This window comes from Phallusia mammillata, chromosome 2 (assembly GCF_965637545.1).
Source record: "Phallusia mammillata chromosome 2, kaPhaMamm4.hap1.1, whole genome shotgun sequence".
NCBI classification, from domain to species: Eukaryota; Metazoa; Chordata; class Ascidiacea; order Phlebobranchia; family Ascidiidae; genus Phallusia; species Phallusia mammillata.
Genome location: NC_137253.1, coordinates 13,945,153 through 13,968,158, shown reverse-complemented (window position 1 = coordinate 13,968,158; position 23,006 = coordinate 13,945,153). Strand labels below are relative to the sequence as shown.

The following is a 23,006-nucleotide window of genomic DNA, read 5'->3' as shown; positions in this document are numbered from 1 at the left end:
ATTGTTCTTATAACTGTAAACGAGGATAATACACATTTCTAAGATTAGAATTTCGGTGTGAGGATTTTAATTGGGAATTATAAAACAGCCATTTCTAAGATTACAAATTAGCAGTAAACAGTCAAGTGGCCCGCGCAAACATTCGTAAACCGCATGTGGCCCTTTGGCCAAAAAGGTTGGACACCCCTGGCTTAGAACGTAGGTTTAGAAATAACGTATTTTACTTAAATATCTCACACTTAAGGCGCTTACTTTTCTAAAGCTTTTGCATCCATAAAGAAGTGTTGGATGTGACCATGCGGTTTGCAAGAATCTATTCAAAGTGGTTTCGATCTTATGTTTTTGTATCATTCATAGGTCTATTGAAATTAGGTCCATGAAGCATTTCAATGGCGCTGTTGTTGTATTTTTAGCAACTAAAACTGTTTTCTGATTCTATTATTTTTTTTTTAGCTTTTATAGTTCGTATACCAACAATAAAATTTTTAGTTTCTATGGCGTAAATATGCCGGACCGGTTTGTGAACGTGTCGCACATAACCTTGTCAAGGGTGACAATAGAAAATTTTACTGCTTTTTGTGTCATTTAATCCTCACTTTTCAGGAAATTGAAAACAAAATTTATCCTTGTTATTGCTGCAAGAAAAGCATAAGTCTCTCGATTAGATACACGCCGAATTTACTGCCACCAAACAACCTTTTCATTTGAGTCAAGACCTATATAATGTACAAAAACTGATCTTTCCTATAGAACATAACTGAAGAAATTTGATATCCTAAAACAACAGTTAGTGCATATGTATTGAAACTAATACTTGAAGAAGTGATAAATTAACACGAGAATTTTCCTAAATCGAATACAAAAGTTAACTGGCAATCTGGCATATTTGTCAGACTTGATCAAAGAACTTTCTTGGCGATCATCCAATCGGTGAGTTTTTGTGGAAAATCAGTCATGATTCCATCTGCTCCATACCTCACCGCCCTGTCAAACTCTGCCTCCGAGTTGAGAACCCAATAGTAAACCTGAAACGCAGTCAAATACAAACTAGAAAATTGGTTTTCCAACGCCTTTCAGCAAAAAATCATCACTTGGCCTTAGTACGCCAAAACTCTGTATGATAGTATAACTGTATGATAGAGAAGCCTAAATGTTTTTATCCGCTGCTGGTAGTGCTGCAAATGTGCAAACACGACCATCTTTTGGGCCCCAAAATTTGGGGGACAATGTTATTGGTACAATTTCTACAAGTTCCTATAGGACGTGAATTATGTGATATTACAAAAAAAACTTAAATTCGCCAACATTGATATTCATCGATATGAAGTTTGTCTTTTATTTACTGCCTCCCAATGATTCTATGGTTGGAAACACCAGTCATTATGTGGCAAGCATACATATACATTAAAAAGTGTTATGAGTAACAGCATTCCATTTCGTACCCTGATTCCTCGTTGTTTGAGATGAAAAATGTACAATCGATTGAGAAAGACAAATGCGATGAGCCTCCACATTATACTGTTAAGAAATGATCCAATACTGCTTCTAAAACAAGAAATAAGCCACAGATTAGCGGAATTGTTTTTACATAAATTTCTAATTCTTTTTTAGGCCTGGAGCAATGATTCTGAATCTGTGTGCAACGAAGATATCGCATATTTTAGAGTTGGAGGACGAAGTGCTATACAAAACGCCCTTGCTATTTTTGTCAATCAAACTATTTCATTCAACACATCAAAAGTATAAATTTATTTTTTTAAACAAATTACAGTATTTTAAAACATGTGCCACAAAAAAACTATGCTCACACATTGTAGAGCAAAAATACGGTCATAAATTCCAGGTCAGTTGCAGAAAATACTCCGGCTTGTACCTGTCAATCTTGTACGGAAGGTTGACTTCGAAATGCGTTTCTTTGATTGGTGTAAACGACAGAAGTCCCAGGTAAAACAAAATAAACGTTGTAATAGCACGTTTATATGAGAAGAAAAGAGGGATGTCTGGATTCTGCAAATAGAGTCATAACTTATGGGATATGTACATAGGCCTACCATACGTCCTCTTTTTGGAGGACATGCCCTCCTTTTTGACAAAAACCAATTTGTCCTCCGAGGACAAGAAAAAGAGCCCAATAAATGTCCTCCTTTTAAGGAATTTATGATTTACCAAATACAAATGTGACAATCATACCTTTGAAAACAGCCAAATATACATCTTCAGCTGATTTTTTATTGAATACATGTTTTACGTTTTTTTGAAATACAAGCTTGTTTTAGTGTTGTGGCTTGATAAACGTTATAAACTTTATCCAAACTAGTATACCGTCTAATTTCGGAAGCTTTTATTTTTGGAGAGCCTTAAAGTATTTTTTTCATGTTCTTTTCAAAATTGTGTCCTCCTTTTTGGGGATGGGAATATGGTAGGCCTAATATGTATGGACAACCAGTATTTTTACGATAGTTTGGATGTTAGATTCTAAAATTTTTTTAACAAACAAGTTATACTCTATTGGCTTTTGACAGCTCAAAAGTAATGCATTTAAAAATATTGTCTGTCGAAAATTAACGACCTCAATAGCGAGAATTAAAATAATATTAATTGTACATACATTGGTATGGGTTGTTTGCGAATATGAAAGACTGATTTTGCTAAATGTTAGATTTCGAAAAAACGACCGATGAGATCGTAAAGTAATGTATTTAGACTTATACTTACCGCGGCGTACAACTTGGTTGTAACTGCATCATCTGCGTTGCCCCACACAGTAATCGGTTCGCGCTTGAACTTGCGTATTAAGCACTCAGTCTGTAAAAAATTAAGAAATAAAAACGATGAAAAAAATATACAGTACTTGGTTTTCATGTGGACTGTGAGCATCTTTTGCATAATGTAACCAAACAAGACAAATAAACAGCATAATGATTGAACAATATGTTTCATAGGATATTGATTGAAACTCATGAACTTTTTTGGTAGAACTACTAACACTGGAATTTGGTTTGCGCCCGATTTGGTAGGTGGCCCGGTAATCATTCTTTCCATAAATCCAAATTGCTGAGTCAGCACCATAAACGCCTATGCTCCACCTACCAGAAATTCCCAGACCGGGCGCAAGCCAAAGTCCAGTGTTAGTAGCTCTATATACTTACCTTTTTAGTGGGGGTAATTGTAAACAAATTAACCGACATGCTAAGATTTTGGTTCAAGAAAATCTCGTTAATAACCTAATAGCATATACTTAAACGAACTTTCATTTTTCACTCATAGGCTATACAACACTTAGTTACGTTTCAAACGTTATTCAACAACACATACCTCTTTAATTAAATCGTCGTTGTTTGTATTGATGTCAATATTGATTGGGACTCCCACGAATTCACTAAATATCGATTTAAGTGAAGGGATGCGGCGCTCCGTAGAATCATTGGATTTGAATATAAACGCATCGGTAAATTCCACCTCCAGTGTTTTGCGCATCGGTGGCAACTCCTTGTGGTGCAAAAATCCATGTTTTGTTTTGTTAGAGTATACAAATCTAACTTAACACAGTCATGTAAGTTTGATTTAATCACCAAATTTTTCTTTGAGAAAACTTTGGGTCGCCCATCGAGCCTTATTGCCAAAAATATGCCATAAACAATTTCTTATAACTTAGCTAATACTTCTGTACTAAAAGTATTTTGCACGTGTGAGTATTGGCAATCGTTATACATGTTTCTTTGGACTTCGAAGAAAGATGGCCGTATGTACAACAGAACATTCAGCCCCAGCAGTATGGATGAGCTATCTTGCTGAAGTCACATACTTAATTTCCAAAAGCTTCCGCGTCTACATAGCCATTTAGTTGTTTATGAGAATTCAGATTGCTCCGGCCAAAATTGAAAACCAGTTGACTTGAAGCCCACCTCCAACTTAACAACTAGCAAACTTACCAACAAAATTTTCAGCTCTTCCGGCAGTTTTTTATTCTACTGTGCCAACGTTTCGATGTCCCATACGAAACACCTTCATCAGGGTAATGACATACATTGCAAACACAAGTTATTATAAAGCGAAAAGGGCGGCGAAACACACACAAAAAAGGCGGTAGCAAACTTACGTTAAAATTGTAATCGCTTATTAAGGTTGCTTGATTTGGTTTTAAATCGCAAATTCGATTTAGATCAGTGTCATGAGCGACGACAACAGTCTTGTCTTTTGTGAGTTGAACGTCCAACTCCAACATCGCTCGATCAGGACCAATTGGTGTGGCTTTCCGTAAGGCACTAAACACAATATACGTTTTGTATGCATGTCCTCTTTTAATTGGAATTAGGCCTTCGGCACTGGTTTAGAAATCACGTAAAAAACACTTTCTCGTTTTAGCGTACGCTGATTTTTATTTATTTTAAGCGCGTTTGCTGCTCCTAGATTAAAACCTTTGAAGGCTGTCACAACTTTGAGATGGAGATATTATTATACCAGTAAGATATTGGCAGTTTCGAACAATTGGATTTATATAACTATTCGCTGATTCGTACGTACCCTCGAAACGCTTGGATGGTATTTTCAATCTCCTCGCCCGATCCTGAACATACAGCAATTTTGACAAGATATAAAAGTAAGGTTCAGTAAACATGTCCACAATGTATGGGATATGTTAGAATATATCAAAATAAAACAACAATTATTTTTGAAATCCTTGTGACAATTTTTTGAAAAAGATCATCACACCCGTAAAAATTATGTAATACCGGGATAGTTGCGAAAAACAATTTACAAAACGCACCATAATGTTCACACAAGAGGAAACATAGCTCATTAAACCTGTACAGCTATTTTGACGTTAAACGTTGTTATCTCACCTCCTCTATGACTGATGTGTTGCACATCGAATGCTTGCTTCTTTTTGCCGTGTATGAGAGTGGGAAAGATGCAGAAGAAAATAGAAAACAAGAGATACGCTCCGACAGCAATCAGAATGTAATGATAATATTCAAGCATATTGTTTGACAGCCTGCAAACACGTGTCTGTGAAACATATTAAGGGGTTTTTTGACTGCTGATTTGACAAGAAGAATCCCGAAAGTGCGTATTTTTGGCCGTTAAAATCGTGTGAATACAATCATAACCCCAGTGTGCACAAAGTAACAAACTGGCGGCTGCATTTCTTCGACGTCTACGAACTTTGCGAATTCACAAATGCTCAATGATCTCTTTATCGCTCAGGATATACAAAACGAGTTGTTGTCCGTTACGCCACACCTAAAAAAAGAAATCCTAACGACCTCCAACTTAATCACATAAATAAATATAGGTTTTGGAGTTTGTAACGACTTTTCAAACGTTATTTGCTTTACCTCTAAAAACGATTTTGTTGAGATGGATACCGAAGATATGTCAGTGTACTATAACTGTACAACAAAACCGCAGATTCTTACTTTGCCAGCACTATGTTTAACTTTGGTAGTCGGAAACTGTGTCGTTGACATGATTCAATATGAACACACCTTTAGCGAATTACATGTTGCAAGAACTTGTAGTTGACTCATTTAGCTTTTAATACTGCTTCCAACAGACCATCCCACCCTTGGGTATTGGGTCTGTTGGTGCAATCCAATTGTTGATGATTTGTTTTCATTGCACTGCTTTTCTGAGCACCTATTTTCTGCATCTTTGTGAAGTCAAGTTTTACGCCGTTGATTTTGGTCACTGTACTTAATTTGCGTGTTAAAAAAATAGTTTGTGCCATATTTAGGCATATGATTCATTTTTGCGCGATTCAAAAAATAACCTCGAATCACTGACTGCACAAAGAACAATAACAAACTCCCTTTCCGTCAACAAAAAGGCGTGACTTTGCACTACCCGTATGTACACAGTAGCGATGTAACCTAGCACAACCTACATGTCGCCATCTCTGCTTTAAACTGCAACAAATCTCTGACTAACGTGACGGAAGCAGGCTGTGTAATGTTGACGCTACAACTCAAAACACTTTCCCAGAAATGTCTGTCTGTATCTCGCCTCGACAAGAAAGCTTGTTCCCTGTCCAAGCTGCGGTATTCAAGATACGCCATTGCATTCTAATGGTTACACTTTCATCTCATTGGCGCAGCGTGTTTAGGCAGTTTATTAAAATCACAACAACGACTGATTTCCTCGGCTGTCTTCACCATAGTTGTGTAGTCAATAGCATCGCTTGCATAACAGTACACAAGGAAGCGTGCTCGCAAATGTTTTGTATACGATCAAGTGGAAGTTGCGCTGAACAAGAACTGAAACCAGGTTATACGCAGGTACGTAGCCGCCACGGTATATTGTCTGGGACTGCTCTGTGGGAATTTCCCAAACACCTTAAGTCTTTGTCTAGGACAGTGGTTCTTAACCGGTGGGAAATTTAATGGTTTTAGAGGGAAATTATGTGAATCAGAAGTCACCAAACTCGGGCCCGTGGGTTGAAATTAACCATTGAAAGTTAATTTAATACAATATTTTCCGCAACAACATGTAAGATTAACCACATCTAGTTTTGCAAGGCGTATAAAAATTCAAACATCCTTTGTTACGTCACAGACATTACTAAAAGTATCAATGACTTTGTTATTGTTCGCGAATAAATGCATTTGATCTGTTGATTGTGATGCAATAAATGACTAATGCAAGCACCTGGGATTTTTCAAAATTCCACACGATATTACTCTCTCAAGAAATCACTAACCAAACTAAATAAAATCGCAGTATACCTTTAAGGTCCCGACCAAATCGCTTCACAAAATTATTTCGATTAAAGAATCATTTTTTTGTTAATGTTTGGCACAAAACATTATTATAAAAATAACAGAGGGGGGAATTTGAATTCACTTTAATGGGAAACCGCACCAAAAAGGTTAAGAACCACTGGTCTAGGAGTTAATACCACAGGGCGTATGAGCCTCTGGAACATTCTTTTGTACCACCCGTGAACGTAAACAGAGACAGCAGTTACGTCACGGTTTCTTTTACGTTTCAAAGTATTACGGTTACGACTACCGCTTTTCTGTACACAACAACCTTTAAATGCTGACCAAGCACCATTTTAACATCAATATTTGATTGCTTTAATCTGCCCGAACCGCTGCTAATGCGTCTTTATGACCAATCGTGTTGCTAAAAATTTTACAACCTAACACCTGCGATTCAAATTTACCTTAAAACAACACACTTAATACTACACAACGTCTCGCAAGCCGTGCTACAAACAAAGTGGTTCGCTTACTGATCTCCTTGAGCAAGACTGACTGACATTCACGTCACGATGAAATCCGGGGCGTGCGAGCGTTGTGAATGTGCTTTTAAATCTAGTAAGTAATTTCGGACACAATTACAGTCCATTTGGGCCGCGTGCGTTTAGTAAAGCAGCGTGCGTGAACTGTCATGCAGGCGCTTGATAGTTGACATTTTAGTTTTGCACGAATTTAATAATTCGTGCCTGCGAAGTGCACAGTGTTGCGCGGCGTTATATTCTTCACCTATGCAATACTGCACTAGATCAATTTTATTAGCATGTAAAGATTTGGAAGGTAAACAATGATAAACGTGGTTAACAAATTTAATTGTCATTTGTGATACGTCGTTAAACCACAGTCTACTAAACCAACGAAAACAAAAATTATTACACATTTCCTACTAAATCACATTTACTGCTGCAAGTTAATTTTAATATGACAAAAAAACAAGTATATATCACGTATTTTTATGCAATATGCGAGATCATGTTCATTGCTGTGACCAGCCCCATTTCCGCTTATACCGATTCACTACGTATGCAAGTTCATAAACTTGGTTACTTGTTGCAATACATTTCCATGCCAGTCTCTTCCCATTCAAACTTCCACACCGAGTCAGAGTCGTGTTCAGTCACGTAGCAAATATTGCTGCCTGGCTTGAAATGAAGATTACTAATAAGCGCGAAAGGAAATTTGATCCTGGCTGCCGGTTCAGCGCCTCCACTCGGCGAGTAAACTTCAATGTGCGAACCACCGTGGTTTGCCACCAAAAGTTGCCCCTTCTTGTCAAAATCCATTCCGTCCGGACCGTTGGATCCTTCATCTTTATTAGAAATATCACTCTTTAATAAACGCCGGTAAGAAGCAATGCGTGTTATAAGTTATGTTAAGTAGTTGACTGCACACATATCACTATGTGACATTCATATTTGATGGCTATTTTGCATTTGCGGAAACACAAACAATTTCATCTCGTACATTTGCACAACATTGCAACACATACTAACCATATGAAATTCTTAAATATAATTACCAGGCACAGGGTATATTAAGTCACGTAAAAAGCCAGACCGCAATGCTAAGTTCACGTCCACCCACACAAATTATAATAATACATGCAGTAGCCTATAGCATGTAAATCACATTAACCTCAACAATAGTTTTATCTATTGACCATTTTGTATTGTATGATGAAACTTAAAACTTGTATCATAAACAAAGCAACAAACCTTTAGGGACGTTTGCCCAAACTCTTCTGTTATTAACCTTTCCTGGCCCTAAGATATCGTAAGCAATGATTTGGTGCGTTTTTGTTTCGGCCACGAGAAGGAGTTTATCTTGAACGACAATTCCATTGCAGAAACTAAAGTTGTCATCAACGAAAATGGGGACTTTCTCACCTTTGGGCAAACAGTATATTCTGCCAGTTGGTTTCTAAACATAAGTGTTTTGAAAAATATTAATCTTTAATTATTTGATTACCGCCGCTTCTTTCACAACCTATAAAGAACTTGTTTTTGTGGGTAAAAATATCAATTTGACTCAAACAACTTTACCTTGAATATAGACTCTCTGTCTTCAGCAGCGGGCGCGATTGCGCTCCCTGGTCCGGTAAACCAAATGTTTCCGTCGTCGTCGATCACCAAATCGTTACCTCCGTTTAACGCATCCCCGTTATTGTCAACCTTACTGACCTGAATTAATAAGATTTTTGTATGAGCTGAAGACACAGACCATCAAACTATACCTAGTGGTATAAACATCTTCATCGTAGCGGCGCAGCCTGTTACTGAATCTAAACAACTTTTCATGTTTGTGTTTACCGCAGCCTAAAGGCGTTTAAGATTACATTACCTTTGCACCGCCTTCAGCACGTATAAGCAAGTTACGGAATTGACGACAACAAAATTAACGTCGTTATACTTACATTGCGGTTCTAGCTTTATGGTACAAGTTTAGGCCTCAAAGATATATTGACATGTAAGCTTTGCAATTTGCGCTTTGAAATTATATACCTGTATACAACTCCCGTCAATTGGTGAGTATTTAAGTAAACCAAGCCGCATGTCGGCAATCCATATGTTATCGTCCTTGTCAGATTGGCATCCGGCCGGTCGACCCCCGTAGCCATCAATATGTGGACGACACGCCAAAGTTTTGGTGCCTGTATCAAGATCGATGAGATACAAACCACCCGCTATGCCGTCTTTAAAAGTACCAGGTTCTCTGTTGGTTGTAAATAAGAAACCATTATTCTAACCGAACATTGCATGGGAGAAAGTTTCAAATCTCAGTTAAAAATCAAACCGTGTTGTGGCGCCTGTTTATCGACAATAGAAATCACATAACCTACTTTTCTTCTGCAGACACGCTTCCAAACGGCTCGACAGCGTAAAATCGGCCATGCGTGTCGAAAACTGGTCCCTCTGAACCGGCGAGACCGTTGCAAACCAGCTTTGGTGATACCTCAATTATTCTCATTATTGTTCAGGAAGCAATTTTACTACCAACCGCTTACAACACAAGTCTGTAAGGAATGTACAGAACAGACTCGAACAGGAATTGAGCAGTACATAGAATTATTTTGTGCTTTTACAAGGTAAACATGACTAACAATCCATACGATTTTTTAGTGAGATTAATATTTTGCAGCATTATTAACATGTCGTTTTATTTTTCAGCAACCCTTAATAATTTTTGTTTGAATTTGAACACACAATGTTTCACAACACCATGAGAAGTCACTGTACTGTGAATTAATATATATTTTAAGACATGCCAATCAAAACAAGGTAGCCCAAAACATTTCCAACATTAACTCCTTAAAAAGCGCATCAAAATGTTAACGTGCACTAATATTTCCAGTTTGGTACAGTTGACTACATTAAAGAAGTGTTTCATTTTATGAATAGCCCTTGCCAAAAGCAGAAAACTCGTGGCCGCAGCAAAATCAATCATGCGTGACTTGTACAGTGAGCTTGCTAATCAAATAAACACACGTTTAAAACCTCTACGTTACCAGTTTATCATTGAACTGCTTGAGGTACAACCAATAGTTGGTAATTAAAGTGAAAACGATTTATGTTCAATCTGAACACCTGTACAGACCTTTACCGACAGTTTATTCCTACGTTATGACAAAACAATCTGAAACTACCATGAAACAGTCATTCTTTAAGTATTACAGATCACTTCAGTGAAAATCCTTACTACCCACAATTAACTGTGCTGCTGCGGTCATATAAGCCATACCCAAACCACGCAAATCACGCTTTTAATGATTAATTTTTGGACAATTAACTGCTTACTGCTGTATTTGTGTTAGCCTCCACACTGTCCTCAAGCGGATAATTTTTGATTTATCGTGTGCCATCGATGCCGACAAAGAGCGCCAGAACCGTATACCTTTAACTTGTTTGGGCATTAGAAAACTTCACTCGCGAATTGAAGCGTTGTGAACAAACAAGTTGTTTGCAACAAGCGTACGTGCATATAAACAACATTGCGTGAGGTATGTGCCAACATGTGGGTACACAATCTGAAATGTTGCACATTTACATGACAAGGTAATGCTTTTACAAAGGTAGTTAACACAATTTCATCTCATTAATGTAAATTAGGTATAAATGCGTTTTTGTTCCTAAAAACGGAATACATTTGAATTTCTTCACCTTCAACATGTTGTAATAAGCTGCTAATCTTTTTGTTTGAATGCCTATCGATCTAATAATTGTTCGATAGCAAGCAAACAGCTAGCGTTGTGTGTGCAATGTTTGTCTTGCAGTATTACTGTGCAAATCTTTGCAGAGTGCGCTTATGTGTCGTGCAATAACCCTGCCGCAAGTAATAGATAGCTTAATGGTGTAAATTTATTCCGTCTTTAATTTGTTGGATATATATGTAAGTTGAAACTTCACGAACAAAATATTTCTTGCTTGCTTCTTGCTTTCCAATATAATGTATATCTTTTCATCTATTCATGTATAGTACAGAAACATGAAACAAAACAAGGGGAACAGAATAGACAAAGTGCAAAACAGCATGAACAAACATAAAACAAATTTTATACCATTTTAACAACAGTGCCATATTTAACGAAAATGTCAAACGAATCTAAGCGCCGGGATGTATGCTCGATGTCAAAAGAAACAAAGCAATTTGTTTTTGGCAAACACGCTGCACTTTAGAAAAGCCCATACGACATGAAGAACTTTGCTACCAGCGCAAAAGTTCAATCGATTTGGTACTAAAGTTTGCAAGCACACATTTTTGCGCAGGATTACATTTTCATACGAACCCAACATTGGCAGGCAAAGTCACACAAGCCTTAGCGGCGAGTTTTTGTTGCTTTTGTCGGTCGGCAGCAGACGTTTAGTCGAAGGATACAGGTGACTGGTCAGTATCTTGTCACGTGTCCACAGTGGTCGTGACGTTGGTTGTATTAACAAACGGCACTGAATCGGAGCCGGATATAAATTTTACCTGAAGTTGAAAAAAAACAATTGTGATTGGTTTCAATTTTATGGTGCAACGACTCTCCTGTTGCACCGCATGTTGCCTTTGTGTAAACAGCACCGACGGGGGAGAAGAAAAACTACGTCATTCCATGGTTGATAACTAAAATCAATATTTGTCTACTTGGTTTTTGCGAAGTCGTGCTGGCGGTCACTGAATTCAAGTTTATGTCAATATATGACGTCCCCAGACCCCAATTAGTCATGTTTGTTTTGCCCAGTATTAAGAAATAAATTAACATAAATGTATGCGTTTGTAGGTTTGTTGAAAGCAGAGTGAAATCCCCCTGAAACAAGGGTGACTATAAAGAAACTATTATGAAAAAATGCTTACTAGGTCAACTCTAACTTCATGCCACTTCGCAATGTAAAACGCTCGTCTATAATAACGTTAAGACAGTTTGTTTTAATTTTTCTTACACGTTCAACACAGAAATAACAATACTTTTAGGTGTTGTTTACAAACTAATGACTCGTGATCAGGGTTTCACCATTATAAGCCGTGCGTGTCCGACGTTTTAGTTCCCGGGAACCAAGTAGCGCAATTTTCCTACTACTTCATCGCACCGTACTTCCTTGTTAAATAATGGTAACTTATCCGGAAATTGCTTTCGGCATTTTTTGCTAGCAACTGTGCGTTGGCCCTATGTAGTACTTGTTTTGGAGTTTGGTAGTTCAAGAGTAGATGTACAATAAATTAAGCAGATTGAACAACCACAGAACATGTGTTGCTACTGACCTGACCTTACTGACATATCAGTCGCATTATAGACTTAAGGTCTAACATGGGGATGAAGGTCGTTTCTTGTCATCGTGGCGATTTGCTGCTATAGAGTATGCCGCTCAAATGGGATTAATTCTTATGGAAGGTTATGTAGGTTTCAGTTACGTTACTTACGCGTGGTATAAGCACTGACAGTTCGCAGCATTGCGTTCGACAACAATACGCCCACGTGACCATGGAAAGAAAGATCTCGCACGTTGCTACGACGACGAGCAGGGAGTGAAACATCACCAGCACCGTCTGTAACGTATAGTTTAAGTGATTGTGACATATTCTTTTCAAGAAACCTGGAAATTCCTGTCATTTTTTCAATGTGTTTTACTTGGTAATATGTTCTGTGATAAAAGTATGTTCTGCCCAACAAGTGTACAAAATGTACAGAGTCGGGCGATACAGGTTAAAAATTCGTATAATGTTTGGAAAACCGGGCTTGCGCCTTACATAGGTGTACGTTTTTGCAACATTCTATAATAGACTACAGGTTACACAATGAGATAAGTCATATAATGAACACACAATACGATAACCACTTGTTTGGTTTTGTATATGATTATATTTCGTCTGAAATGCCAGAACGTACGCTCATTGTTTCCGCAACGGTAGGTACAAGTTTAAGTCGTATAATTACGGGTGTCATTTAGACGTGGATGGGACCACGCATAGCAACATATACAAATTGGTGGTGACGGTGAAATGTACCTGGTAATTTTCACTGGCTAGCGTCAGTGTTGTCGCCAGTTCGAGACTCATCATGGCGCAGGCGAATATGCTGGATACAGCAGTTGCTAACCAAGCAGCGAATACCTAAAAAGCAACAAAACTTTATTGTCAACCGCCTCAGATTTATAGTTATTTTGCAAAATAAATAACCCATTTCATCAGACCAAGTTATTATGATTTCAGGCGTAAGTTTTTGATGTTGGTAGGTAGTTTGAAAATACACATTATACTACATCTTTATGACAAGGTGAATTATCCTGTAAGTAGACGAGGTACTTGAAAGCAGCCCATTGTCTGGCTTTTGTGCGTTCTGGCAATAACGTTTTTTGTGTTCCTTTAGATTTATCCTTGGCAACCAACCAAATATAATATCTGGCTCACCACATTAGCCTACATTGGCACTCATGTGTGCAGACGGTGCTAAGGCCTAAAGATATCGCGTATAGTTACAAAGATTGACAAAAAGTTACCACAGTAAGCCAAACAATGAGTCATCCGTCAAAAATATGGTACCCACAACACAGGAAAAAGAAACATCAATAAAACTAATTCAGATACGAATCGGAAAAACAAATGTTTAAAAAACAATAACTATCCAAGAACACGGTGACTCACATAATTTTCTGTCCTTTTTATTGTCATCAGATACGTTGCCAGTGCCGCCAAGAGAAACTGAAATAGATTAAAAAACAGTTGTTAAATACATCTTGTTTTCACCACATAATTGCAATAAACCACTTACCACAAAACCGCACCATGTTCCAGCTGCAACGTATGTGAAACCAAATGTTTGAAGTTGGTTGGAATGGGATATAACGAGCACTGCCATAATCGCAAGAGTGACTGAAATCGTCCCAAAGGCCACATGAAGAATCTAGTTCAAAGAAAACACGTATTGTGTTGTCATGTATCGTTAACTTGAACCATATGGTAGATAATTCTAACCTAGCCTATGCCAACTGGACTTGTATGTAAATGTGTAAATATGCTATTAGTCCGGTTATAGAATGGTTCTTGTCAAATCCTAGTAACTATTTAAACAAAATACTGTTTTGGCTGCTCGATTTGCTTTGATTCTTTTTTTCGCAGTTTGAGTATAAGTTATGCCAACAGCTTGCAGAGAGGCAAAAGTACTTAAATTCTGTCTTTATTCCCCGAAAATTTTGCACTCGCATCTATTTTTTGTTGGATTCAGTGGGGCAATAAGTCGGGCGAGTTACGCATGACTGGTCATGATGACGAACGTCAGCTGGGTTCGGGAAGCGCGAAGCGAAAACACGGTTCTTGGGACATATCCTCGCGGAAGGAAACTGTAAACGTAATAGCAACGGGAATCGGGAAAGCAAAGTTTGACCCCTATGAGTTCCAGCGTTTGAAAAAAACGTCATTAAAATCCTGTGACAACATAAACAACGGACTGGGTCTCGCTACAAAAACTTTTACGTGTGTATTGTTTTTACATCTTGTTAACCTAACATAGGACTAAACTATATGTTCGTGTACGGTTTCGCAAATAACGTAAAAAGCGTATTTTTTTCTGACGGTTAAATGAAATCTGAAATCGCCCTTATGTTGTTGTTTTTTATACGGCAAACTTACTGTGAGTGCACAAAGCTATTGCAAGTTCCAGAATAGCATGGCTTAATACAATGAGGTCAATATCAAACCACTTACCGTCAAAACTTGAAATGCTTTAGAATGTGGAAATTGTCTTTCCTCCGACGACTCCATTGTTTGCAGATAATACCGTTTATTCAGAGATCAACAAAAGCTCAAGGTTGTTAACACAAGTACAGTTAACAAACAAATGACATTCTGCAACGTGCACAAAGACATTTAGATCAATTTCACAAATCGTTGGTGCTTGAGCGTCTCTACAATTACCGTGGGCAAAACCTAATTAACTTTCGAAAACCTAATATAGCTAACAACCTAATATGTGTAACAGAGACTGGTTTGAATCAATACTGTCGCTGTACAGCATTAGAAACCTTATGAAATCGATTTTAATAAATGGCATATACTTCGCTTGCTTATAGGAGTGATAGTCAACAACACTGTACGTCAAACTAACATTGTTTACTGGTTATGTCACTACAAGGAAAAGCGTAGTACAGCTGTTTACCAATGTCTAATGCTCAAATTGCTGCGGTACATCTCGGTAGAATGTCACTAAATAGGCATAGAGGTAGATGACAAGAATAAACCTTAAAGACATGCGATACCTGTAATTTAATATCTCTTCACGAAAACAATGTACCACTGTGCTGTACCCTTTGCCTAGTGTTCCTCAACAGTCATGTCTCCTGCCTATCTGCTTACAGTTACAGTAACTGTTCCAACTTTTTTGAGTTATCAAATCCACGCAGCAAATTCGGAGACGTGTTACAACGCATCGCTGGCGCAGAAACCAACCGTATAGCCGAAGGCAAGTTGAAAAACAAGAAAATACGTCTTCTAACTTTATGCAAATGTCAAAGGAAAATGGCAATGTAGCCTATGACACAGGTCCGTTCTTTTGTTCACCCTGGTACTGAAATCCATTTAATGCAACAGATATTAGTTCCGGCTCAGTTCAGCACTGTTTACCGAAGCCTTAATTAAGCCTTTTTTACCGAATGAACCATGAACTACAAATGAGCGCAGATTTGTCTTGAACGACGCTAGGCAGTTGAATGCAGAAAACTAAAAAAAACTGGCAAAAACTTCAAACATAAAACCTTGATTTATACATTTTAGCCAATTGCACTTGATAAATAAGGTCTAGTTCTACCTGCGCTTCGACACATCAGTTTGGTAAAGGCGGCACTTACGCTTGGTTCGAAAGCCTCATTTCGCATCTCCTGACACACATTTACACAAGACCGCCTTCACAATGGATATGCGCCGTAAGTGTTCGCCCCATTGTTCCGTGAAGCAAACGAAGTCGTCAAAGCAGTGAGGCCTGTGTTTTCTCTGTGTGACGAATTAACCAACCACTTCACACTTTGCCACTTCGGCACATACAAATATTATGATGAAGCTGTACAATTTACAAGTAACAGTTGTTTTATTTCTCAATTTGCCAAATTCCAAAAAAGTCCAAATACCCAAGTGTATCCACGCCCTAAACCAATCTTTATTAAAACATTTTGTTATTTCTGTTTCTTGTTGCAAACAAATCAGACTAAAAATAAAGACAGATCTCACGTTCAAATATACCTTGTTGCTAACTTGAACGAAAGTGATTTTTGACAATTTTTTTTTTCACGGGGTTCGAACCCAGGACACTCCCAGGACGAATCCCGATCAGTTTTTATTCGGCGTTTGCGGACAGATTTGGTGACCCGGTTGCACCTTCGCGTGCCTAAGTTGCAGTTACATTTTTTCCGGCAGGTGGCAGTATTGAAGTAAGGCACAAAACCCTGATCGGGATTCGTCCCCGGGGGTGTCCTGGGTTCGAACCCCGTGAAAAAAAGATATAGTGGGGAAGGAACTTGGCCAAATGGTCCGGCGCGCCTAACCCATATAGTCAGTGCTTACCTACAAACAAAATAGTGATTTTTAGTCACATTGGGGAAAAGGTTGATACTTTGCAAATCATGTGATATTAGTTAACTTACTACTTGTCGCTGTGACCACCATGGCTAGCCTAAAAGTATTACGTGAAATCTGTGGCCAACCTATAAATACAACGTGACCAACCTAGCTGTCTACTTAATTTTTGACCGCTGTGGCAAACCAGTAAATACTACATGACCGCTCAATTATGTCAAGGCGTTAACGGTAAGGGCTACTTGGGTGCGGGGTGAGATTTATTATCTTGGGGAGGACCGAAAAGAAAAAGTTGGCCAAACCGGCCACTCAGTGTTCAGGCCGATCACGCTGTATTTACAGTTGGCCACAGCGATCAAGTGCATGGTATTTACAAGTTGGCCACAGCGGTCAAGTGATTTTACAGACACCCAATTTAGCACCACAAAAAACTAGAGGCGATAAAAAAAACGAGGGATTGTCGTTTGATGCTATAAAGCAGTGGTCGGGAACCGCCAGACCGCGAGGAGTTCGTTACCGGGCTGTTTAATTTTTCAGGTTAAATGATATGAAACAATTTGCCCATGTATTCCGGGGATGTTAAACTAATTTAGGCGTTTTCAAAAACACTGGACTGCGTCAGTGGGTAGAACAGGGATTCGAACCCGAGACAAGCGAAGCAATATCATTCGTCGCACCAATGCGAAGTAACCACTTGACTAAGCCAGCGCAGCTAATTGCTAACCTAAACGCGCTTACATGATTAACCCTCATGCCGTATGCAGGTCTCCAAGAGTTTCTGCACGATCCGCGAAGTAGGCCTACTCGGAAATAACCTAGTTTTGTGTTTTACTTGAAAATAAATAATGTGATAACCATCGGATACATATAGATTATATAGTAGCGATTAACGATAATTTGAAATTAAGGCAACATGTTTTTGTTGGAAAAGGTTTATAATGTGTTAACATGATAGGCCCACATAGATTACATAGTAGCGATTAACGATAATTTGAAATTAAGGCAACCTTTTTTTGTTGGAAAAGGTTTGTAATGAGTAATGACTAATGACATATCTTGGTAGGAAGCAGAGCAGTTGTGATTGTTTTATCATATTTTTTCATTGTTGTGTCATGGTACGCCAATGTTTTCAAACACAACGATACGTAGAAAAGCACTTCGTTCTTCTGTTTTTATGTTTGTTCGATTTTATTTTGTTTTGTTTTTTTAATGACGAACCATAATTTCGATTTTATCATGTTTTGTTTTTGTTGTCATGTCACAACTGTAACAAAATTTCCAAAAGTACGGCAGTGAAGTTAGTTAATTGTTGAGGGCCCTCTAAGTCAAAACGCTGGACCGCGTCAGTGGGTAGAGCCGGGATTCGAACCCGGGGACAAGCGAGAAAAGTCGTTTGATTTGCCAATGCGAAGTAACCACTTGACTAAGCCAGCGCAACTGCGCACGAGCCTAAACGCGCTTTTATACTGGAGGCCATTAAGTCTAACAAAAGGGGCATTTTGTCGTATTGTATTCGTTTGTTAAACTGCCTATTCAACAAAACCTTCTTCTGGTGGCTTTACCGTGAAAAACATGAGGAATTTTATGTGAACGATTTAAAAGTATTTTTTGTTGTAAAACATATGGTGAAAAAATGCAAAATGCTTATGTGTGTTTAGTATTGTGTGGTTTTTAGTTTTCAGAAGTTGTGCGTTTACATCTAGGTGTATCGCTGTGTGTACCCTGCGCTTTTTATGTTCCATAAAAAATTAGGCACCTCACATTTGGAATGAAAATAGAACTACGCTTCACTTATAATGTGTAGGCTAAATGGAACTGGTGAACACGAGATAGAGTTAAATTGAGTTTTAACTGGTAAATTTTGCAGTAGGTATCCATGTAGTCTACTTAAGTCCCGAAAGTTACATAGATTGTCATATATATTCATCTAAAATCGAAACAAATAGTTTGACCAAGTTCCTCCAACGTCAGAAAAGTGATGACGTAACAGTGACGTCATCATTTATGTAGTGCATTTTGAAACAAAACTTTTGGTCAACACCTTAAAAGGTGTTGTCCAATCTCCCCACCAGCTTTTGATTTTTTTGACAAATAGTCGTCATTTTTAGACATAAATATATTTCTTGCAACAATCAAGGACTGTAAGCGCAATGCCAAATTTGCGTTAATTTCGCCCCATTTTGATCACCATGATCCGTGACCGTAACAATTCAATGCAGTTCGTGCGACAACCTGTGTTTTCTATGGATTTAGGGTCACGCTGTATTTGGCCACAGTTGGTCACAGAGGTTAAGTGGTATTTAAACGTTGGCCACAGCGGTCAAGTGGTTTAACAGACACCCAATTTAGCACCACCAGAGGTAACCTTTTTGTTTGAAAAGATTTGTATGACGTATCTTCGTGGTAAGCATAGCAGTTGTGATTGTTATGTAATATTTTTTCATTGTTTTCATCGCAGGCCATTGTTTTCAAACATAGCGATACGCAGAAAAGCACTTTGCCCTTCTGTTTTTGTATTTGTTGAATTTTTTGTCACAGATTTATAATGACATGAATATGTCTCATGTTTTCGATTTCTACCATGTTTTGTTTTTGTTGTCATGTCACTACTGTAACAAAGTTTCTAATAGTGCGGTCGTGAAGCTACTTCAAATTTTTTTTGAGTTTGAGACTCCTCCTTTGACGTCAAAACGCTGGACCGCGTCAGTGGATAGAGCCGAGATTCGAACCAAAGCAACAAGAGCCCAGGGAGCCAACGAGGGCAGCGTTTGATTTGCGAACGAAAGCGAATTGCGAAGTAACCACTTGACTAAGCCAGCGCAACTACCTACGAGCCTAAAACGGCCTTTTATACTGCAGGCCATTAAGCTTAACAATAGGGATATTTTGTCGTTCACACCTGTTTGTTAAACACCATTATCGTTTCGCCGAAATGAAATGTACGAAAATTGTTAGTAAGTGTTACGCACCACTGCGTGTTGTTTTCAAAAATTTCTTTTATTTTTTTAAACCATAAAACGTGGCATACGTACCAATCGACATTGTGAGCTACGTTATCTCTTTACAAAGAGAGTTTACAAGCTGAAACGTCTTGCTCTAACCACTCTTTGCTCTAACTTACATCTGTGCCAATTTAAAGAAAAAAATTAGGCACGGAATGTATTTTTATTTGTTTCGTAACAGTGGACTCTATATTGTGTATGCATTTATATGTGGGCGACCTATGTGAACAAGTATCGGTTAAAGTCATTTCGTTGGCAAAAACTGTTTAAAACCAGAAATGTGACTCCACAAGCTAAAACTTCTTGCTCTAACTTACACATGTGCCATTTTATAGAAAAATATTGGGTTCGGAATGTATTTTTATTTGTTTTGTAACAGTGAACTATGCCGTGTAGCCTACCGTATGAATTGACGTATCGGCATCACTATGAACAAGTTGTAGTATACCATATCAATACGTTTGTGTTTGGGACGTTTTCTCCCATACCTCAAAAGCGATTAGTACGTACCTGGACCAGGTTTTTTTGTTTTTTTATTAAAAAGAAAAAAAATGGAAACAATACCCAATGGTGCTTTAAGGCAGTTTTCGTCCGTTCCATTTCTGCGAAAATGATAAAGATTGTTAAACTGCCTCTTTAACATTACAAAACCTTATTCTGGCTTTACCGTGAAAAACATGAGGAATTTGTGCGCCTGACGCATATACATACAGACATAAAAACCCTGATCGCGATTCGTCCCCGGGAGTGTCCTGGGTCGAACCTCGTGAAAAAAAAGGAATTTATATCAACGATTTAAAAGCGTTTTTGTTGTAAAACAGTTAGCTCACATAATGGTAAAAAAACGCAAAATGCTTTTGTATGTTTTGTGTTGTAGGGTAGTGAGTTATTGTATTGTTTTTAGTTTTCTGAAGTTGTGCGCTCACATTTCGATCTAGCTGTGTGTGCCCTGCACTTTTTGTGCTCCATAAAAACTTGGCAGCTAGTCAATAAATGTGATTATGTGACAGTGACATATCGTGGTAGCTAAAAGTGAGCCAAGTAACTAGAACATGAACAGGTAGCCTGGAAATATCTAAAAAATAATAATTTGATATCTTTTACACATTGTCATACTTTGTTAGTGCTTAGTAACTTACATGAACATTTTCCTTTGTAGCAGCTGGTAATATCTAGAAGTCCTTTTGGGTGCACTTTCGAGCTTTTTGATATTTTTGGTCAACAGCTGCAATCAAGATGATGATGAAACAACAACTGTATAATGTTCGAGTTAAGTCTCTTGCAGTAACACTTGCAATTGTCTGGTTGTGTTCACAAATAATTGCCTACATGTACATTGATGAGTATATTTTTACAAAGATTCCCAAAAAATCTGTGGTTCATCAAAAATCATGTTTAAGTCAATTTCTTGATGTGTTTCAAAAACACAAGGTGTCTATGATCTTTTTTGATATTGAAATCTTGCCAGAGGTTTTTCAAGCCAGACCTCAAACTTGGCATGATTCGGATCACCAATGTAAAACAATGTGCAAGTTTCACCCTGAAAACAAAAATGTGATATCTTTTGCTATTCAAGCATACCAATTTAACAAACACAAAGATAGGATAAGAGCAGATTTAAAGGTACATGGATTTGCAGTTCATATGACCACAGCCAGAGACCCTGTTGTATTTCAGTCTGAGGGAAAAACGCAATTTATTCCGACATACCTGTGGCTTGCAAAGGCAGACCATGTAATCCATGTTGCAATATTGTATGAGCGTCAGAATTCTTATGTTTGGATAGGCCCAGTCACTGATAGGAATTGGAAGAACACAGTCAGTGTTTTGTCTAAAGAATTAACTGGAGGGTGGCACAGTATGGAGAAAATTGGAGCAAAGTTTCCCACATATGAGCAAGCCTTCGAAAAATCACAAAGGTTTTTGTCATTTCCATTAACGATCGATGGCCACAGGATCAGTCTTCCATATCATATAAATGATTTTCTAAATGAGTATCGTCAGTCCAGGTTTATTGAGTGCAACTATGCACAAGCACGAAAATTTAGAAAAGATTTTCCAGTTGAACCAAATGCATTTTACAAAAAGTTGAGACAGCGTATGAAGGATAGTTTATCCAAAGTTATAAAAGTGTTGGACAGATTACATGTTACATTTTGGTTAAGTGGTGGTACCTTGCTTGGTTGGCATCGAGAATGTGATATTATTCCATACAGCAAACACATTGTTTTAGGTGTCTGGAATAACAGTTTGAAACAAAATGTGCGGAGTATCCTGATTGATGAAGGAATTGTTTTGTTACATCGTCTTGGACGCGAAAACGATAGCTATCATTTAAGCTTTTTGGGCAAAGAAGGAATTCCAATAGAAATGTTTTCATTTTATGTTGAAGATGACTTTGTGTGGTATGGAGGGACTCAGGCAGATAATGGACGAAAGTATAGGTTTTACTTTGAAAAATTTGACCTATGCTGGACAGAGTACTTGGAGTTGAAGGTCAGAGTTCCATGTCAGACAGATCAATATGTAGAGGCAAGCATAGGAAAAGACTGGATGTTGCCAAGAGAACAGTGGATATGGAATTTGGACCCACCTAATGTTCACACAAATGGTCAGTGGCCTGAACATGAATGGGAGCAAGTCATACGTGTACATACAGAGGAGAAGAAGCAGAAAGGTGAAGAAGAAGATGTTGTAGAAGAAATGATAGCTGATGCAGTTGAACCTGAAACTGTACACAATGATGAAAACATTGACAGGCCATATGTAGCTAGTGAATCAAAAATGAAAAATTCCCAGGGAGCAGTTAAGAACACTAGAGGGGAAATGTCAGATAACTTGGAAGAAGATAAAAACCCTGAAGAAAAAGCTTCAAAACAGAAGGCAAATACCTTAAACCATGTACTTAAAAATGCAAGAAAACAGGCGAAAGTGGAAGAAACCAACACAGATCAGAAACTAGAGCAAAAAGATTACAAAAAAGCACAATTAAAAAAGGTTGAAGATATCCCAACTAAAACAGGCCAAGATTCCATAGAAAAAGTTGAGACGAAAATTGATAAAATGTTGGATAAAGCAGTTCAAGACAAGGAGTAAAATCAAAGCAAAGTGGCATATAAAGCATTTGAAGTAGGGATGAACATAACAATAAGATTTACATTTTTCTCTAGACCGTGTACATATATACATTAAACATGTTTAAAAA

At 38.0% G+C, this 23,006-nt stretch overlaps 4 protein-coding genes across 4 annotated transcripts; 1 reads left to right on the top strand and 3 right to left on the bottom strand.

Moving 5' to 3' along the window:
• Positions 1-781: 781 nt before the first annotated feature.
• On the bottom strand, positions 782-5,165 carry LOC145215133 (lysophospholipase D GDPD1-like). The gene is made up of 8 exons (XM_080083789.1): positions 4,845-5,165; positions 4,525-4,567; positions 4,100-4,265; positions 3,316-3,489; positions 2,716-2,805; positions 1,874-2,007; positions 1,443-1,545; positions 782-1,025 (listed from the first exon to the last, which is right to left on the bottom strand). The coding sequence occupies exons 1-8, from the start codon at positions 4,981-4,983 to the stop codon at positions 900-902; spliced, it is 975 nt and encodes a 324-aa protein (XP_079939915.1). The 5' UTR covers positions 4,984-5,165; the 3' UTR covers positions 782-899.
• A 2,336-nt stretch (positions 5,166-7,501) lies between these two features.
• On the bottom strand, positions 7,502-11,094 carry LOC145214628 (diisopropyl-fluorophosphatase-like). The gene is made up of 5 exons (XM_080083187.1): positions 9,601-11,094; positions 9,263-9,473; positions 8,804-8,941; positions 8,477-8,681; positions 7,502-8,070 (listed from the first exon to the last, which is right to left on the bottom strand). Exons 1-5 carry the CDS (start codon positions 9,726-9,728, stop codon positions 7,805-7,807), a joined length of 948 nt encoding a protein of 315 aa, XP_079939313.1. The 5' UTR covers positions 9,729-11,094; the 3' UTR covers positions 7,502-7,804.
• Positions 11,095-11,202: 108 nt separating this feature from the next.
• On the bottom strand, positions 11,203-15,115 carry LOC145214629 (uncharacterized). Its single transcript, XM_080083188.1, has 6 exons — positions 14,940-15,115; positions 14,008-14,139; positions 13,881-13,937; positions 13,245-13,349; positions 12,660-12,785; positions 11,203-11,729 (listed from the first exon to the last, which is right to left on the bottom strand). The coding sequence occupies exons 1-6, from the start codon at positions 14,994-14,996 to the stop codon at positions 11,655-11,657; spliced, it is 552 nt and encodes a 183-aa protein (XP_079939314.1). The 5' UTR covers positions 14,997-15,115; the 3' UTR covers positions 11,203-11,654.
• Positions 15,116-19,097: 3,982 nt separating this feature from the next.
• On the top strand, positions 19,098-22,953 carry LOC145214511 (ribitol-5-phosphate transferase FKTN-like). Its single transcript, XM_080083060.1, has 2 exons — positions 19,098-20,320; positions 20,382-22,953. Exon 2 carries the CDS (start codon positions 21,038-21,040, stop codon positions 22,895-22,897), a length of 1,860 nt encoding a protein of 619 aa, XP_079939186.1. The 5' UTR covers positions 19,098-20,320; positions 20,382-21,037; the 3' UTR covers positions 22,898-22,953.
• The last annotated feature ends 53 nt before the right edge of the window (positions 22,954-23,006 follow it).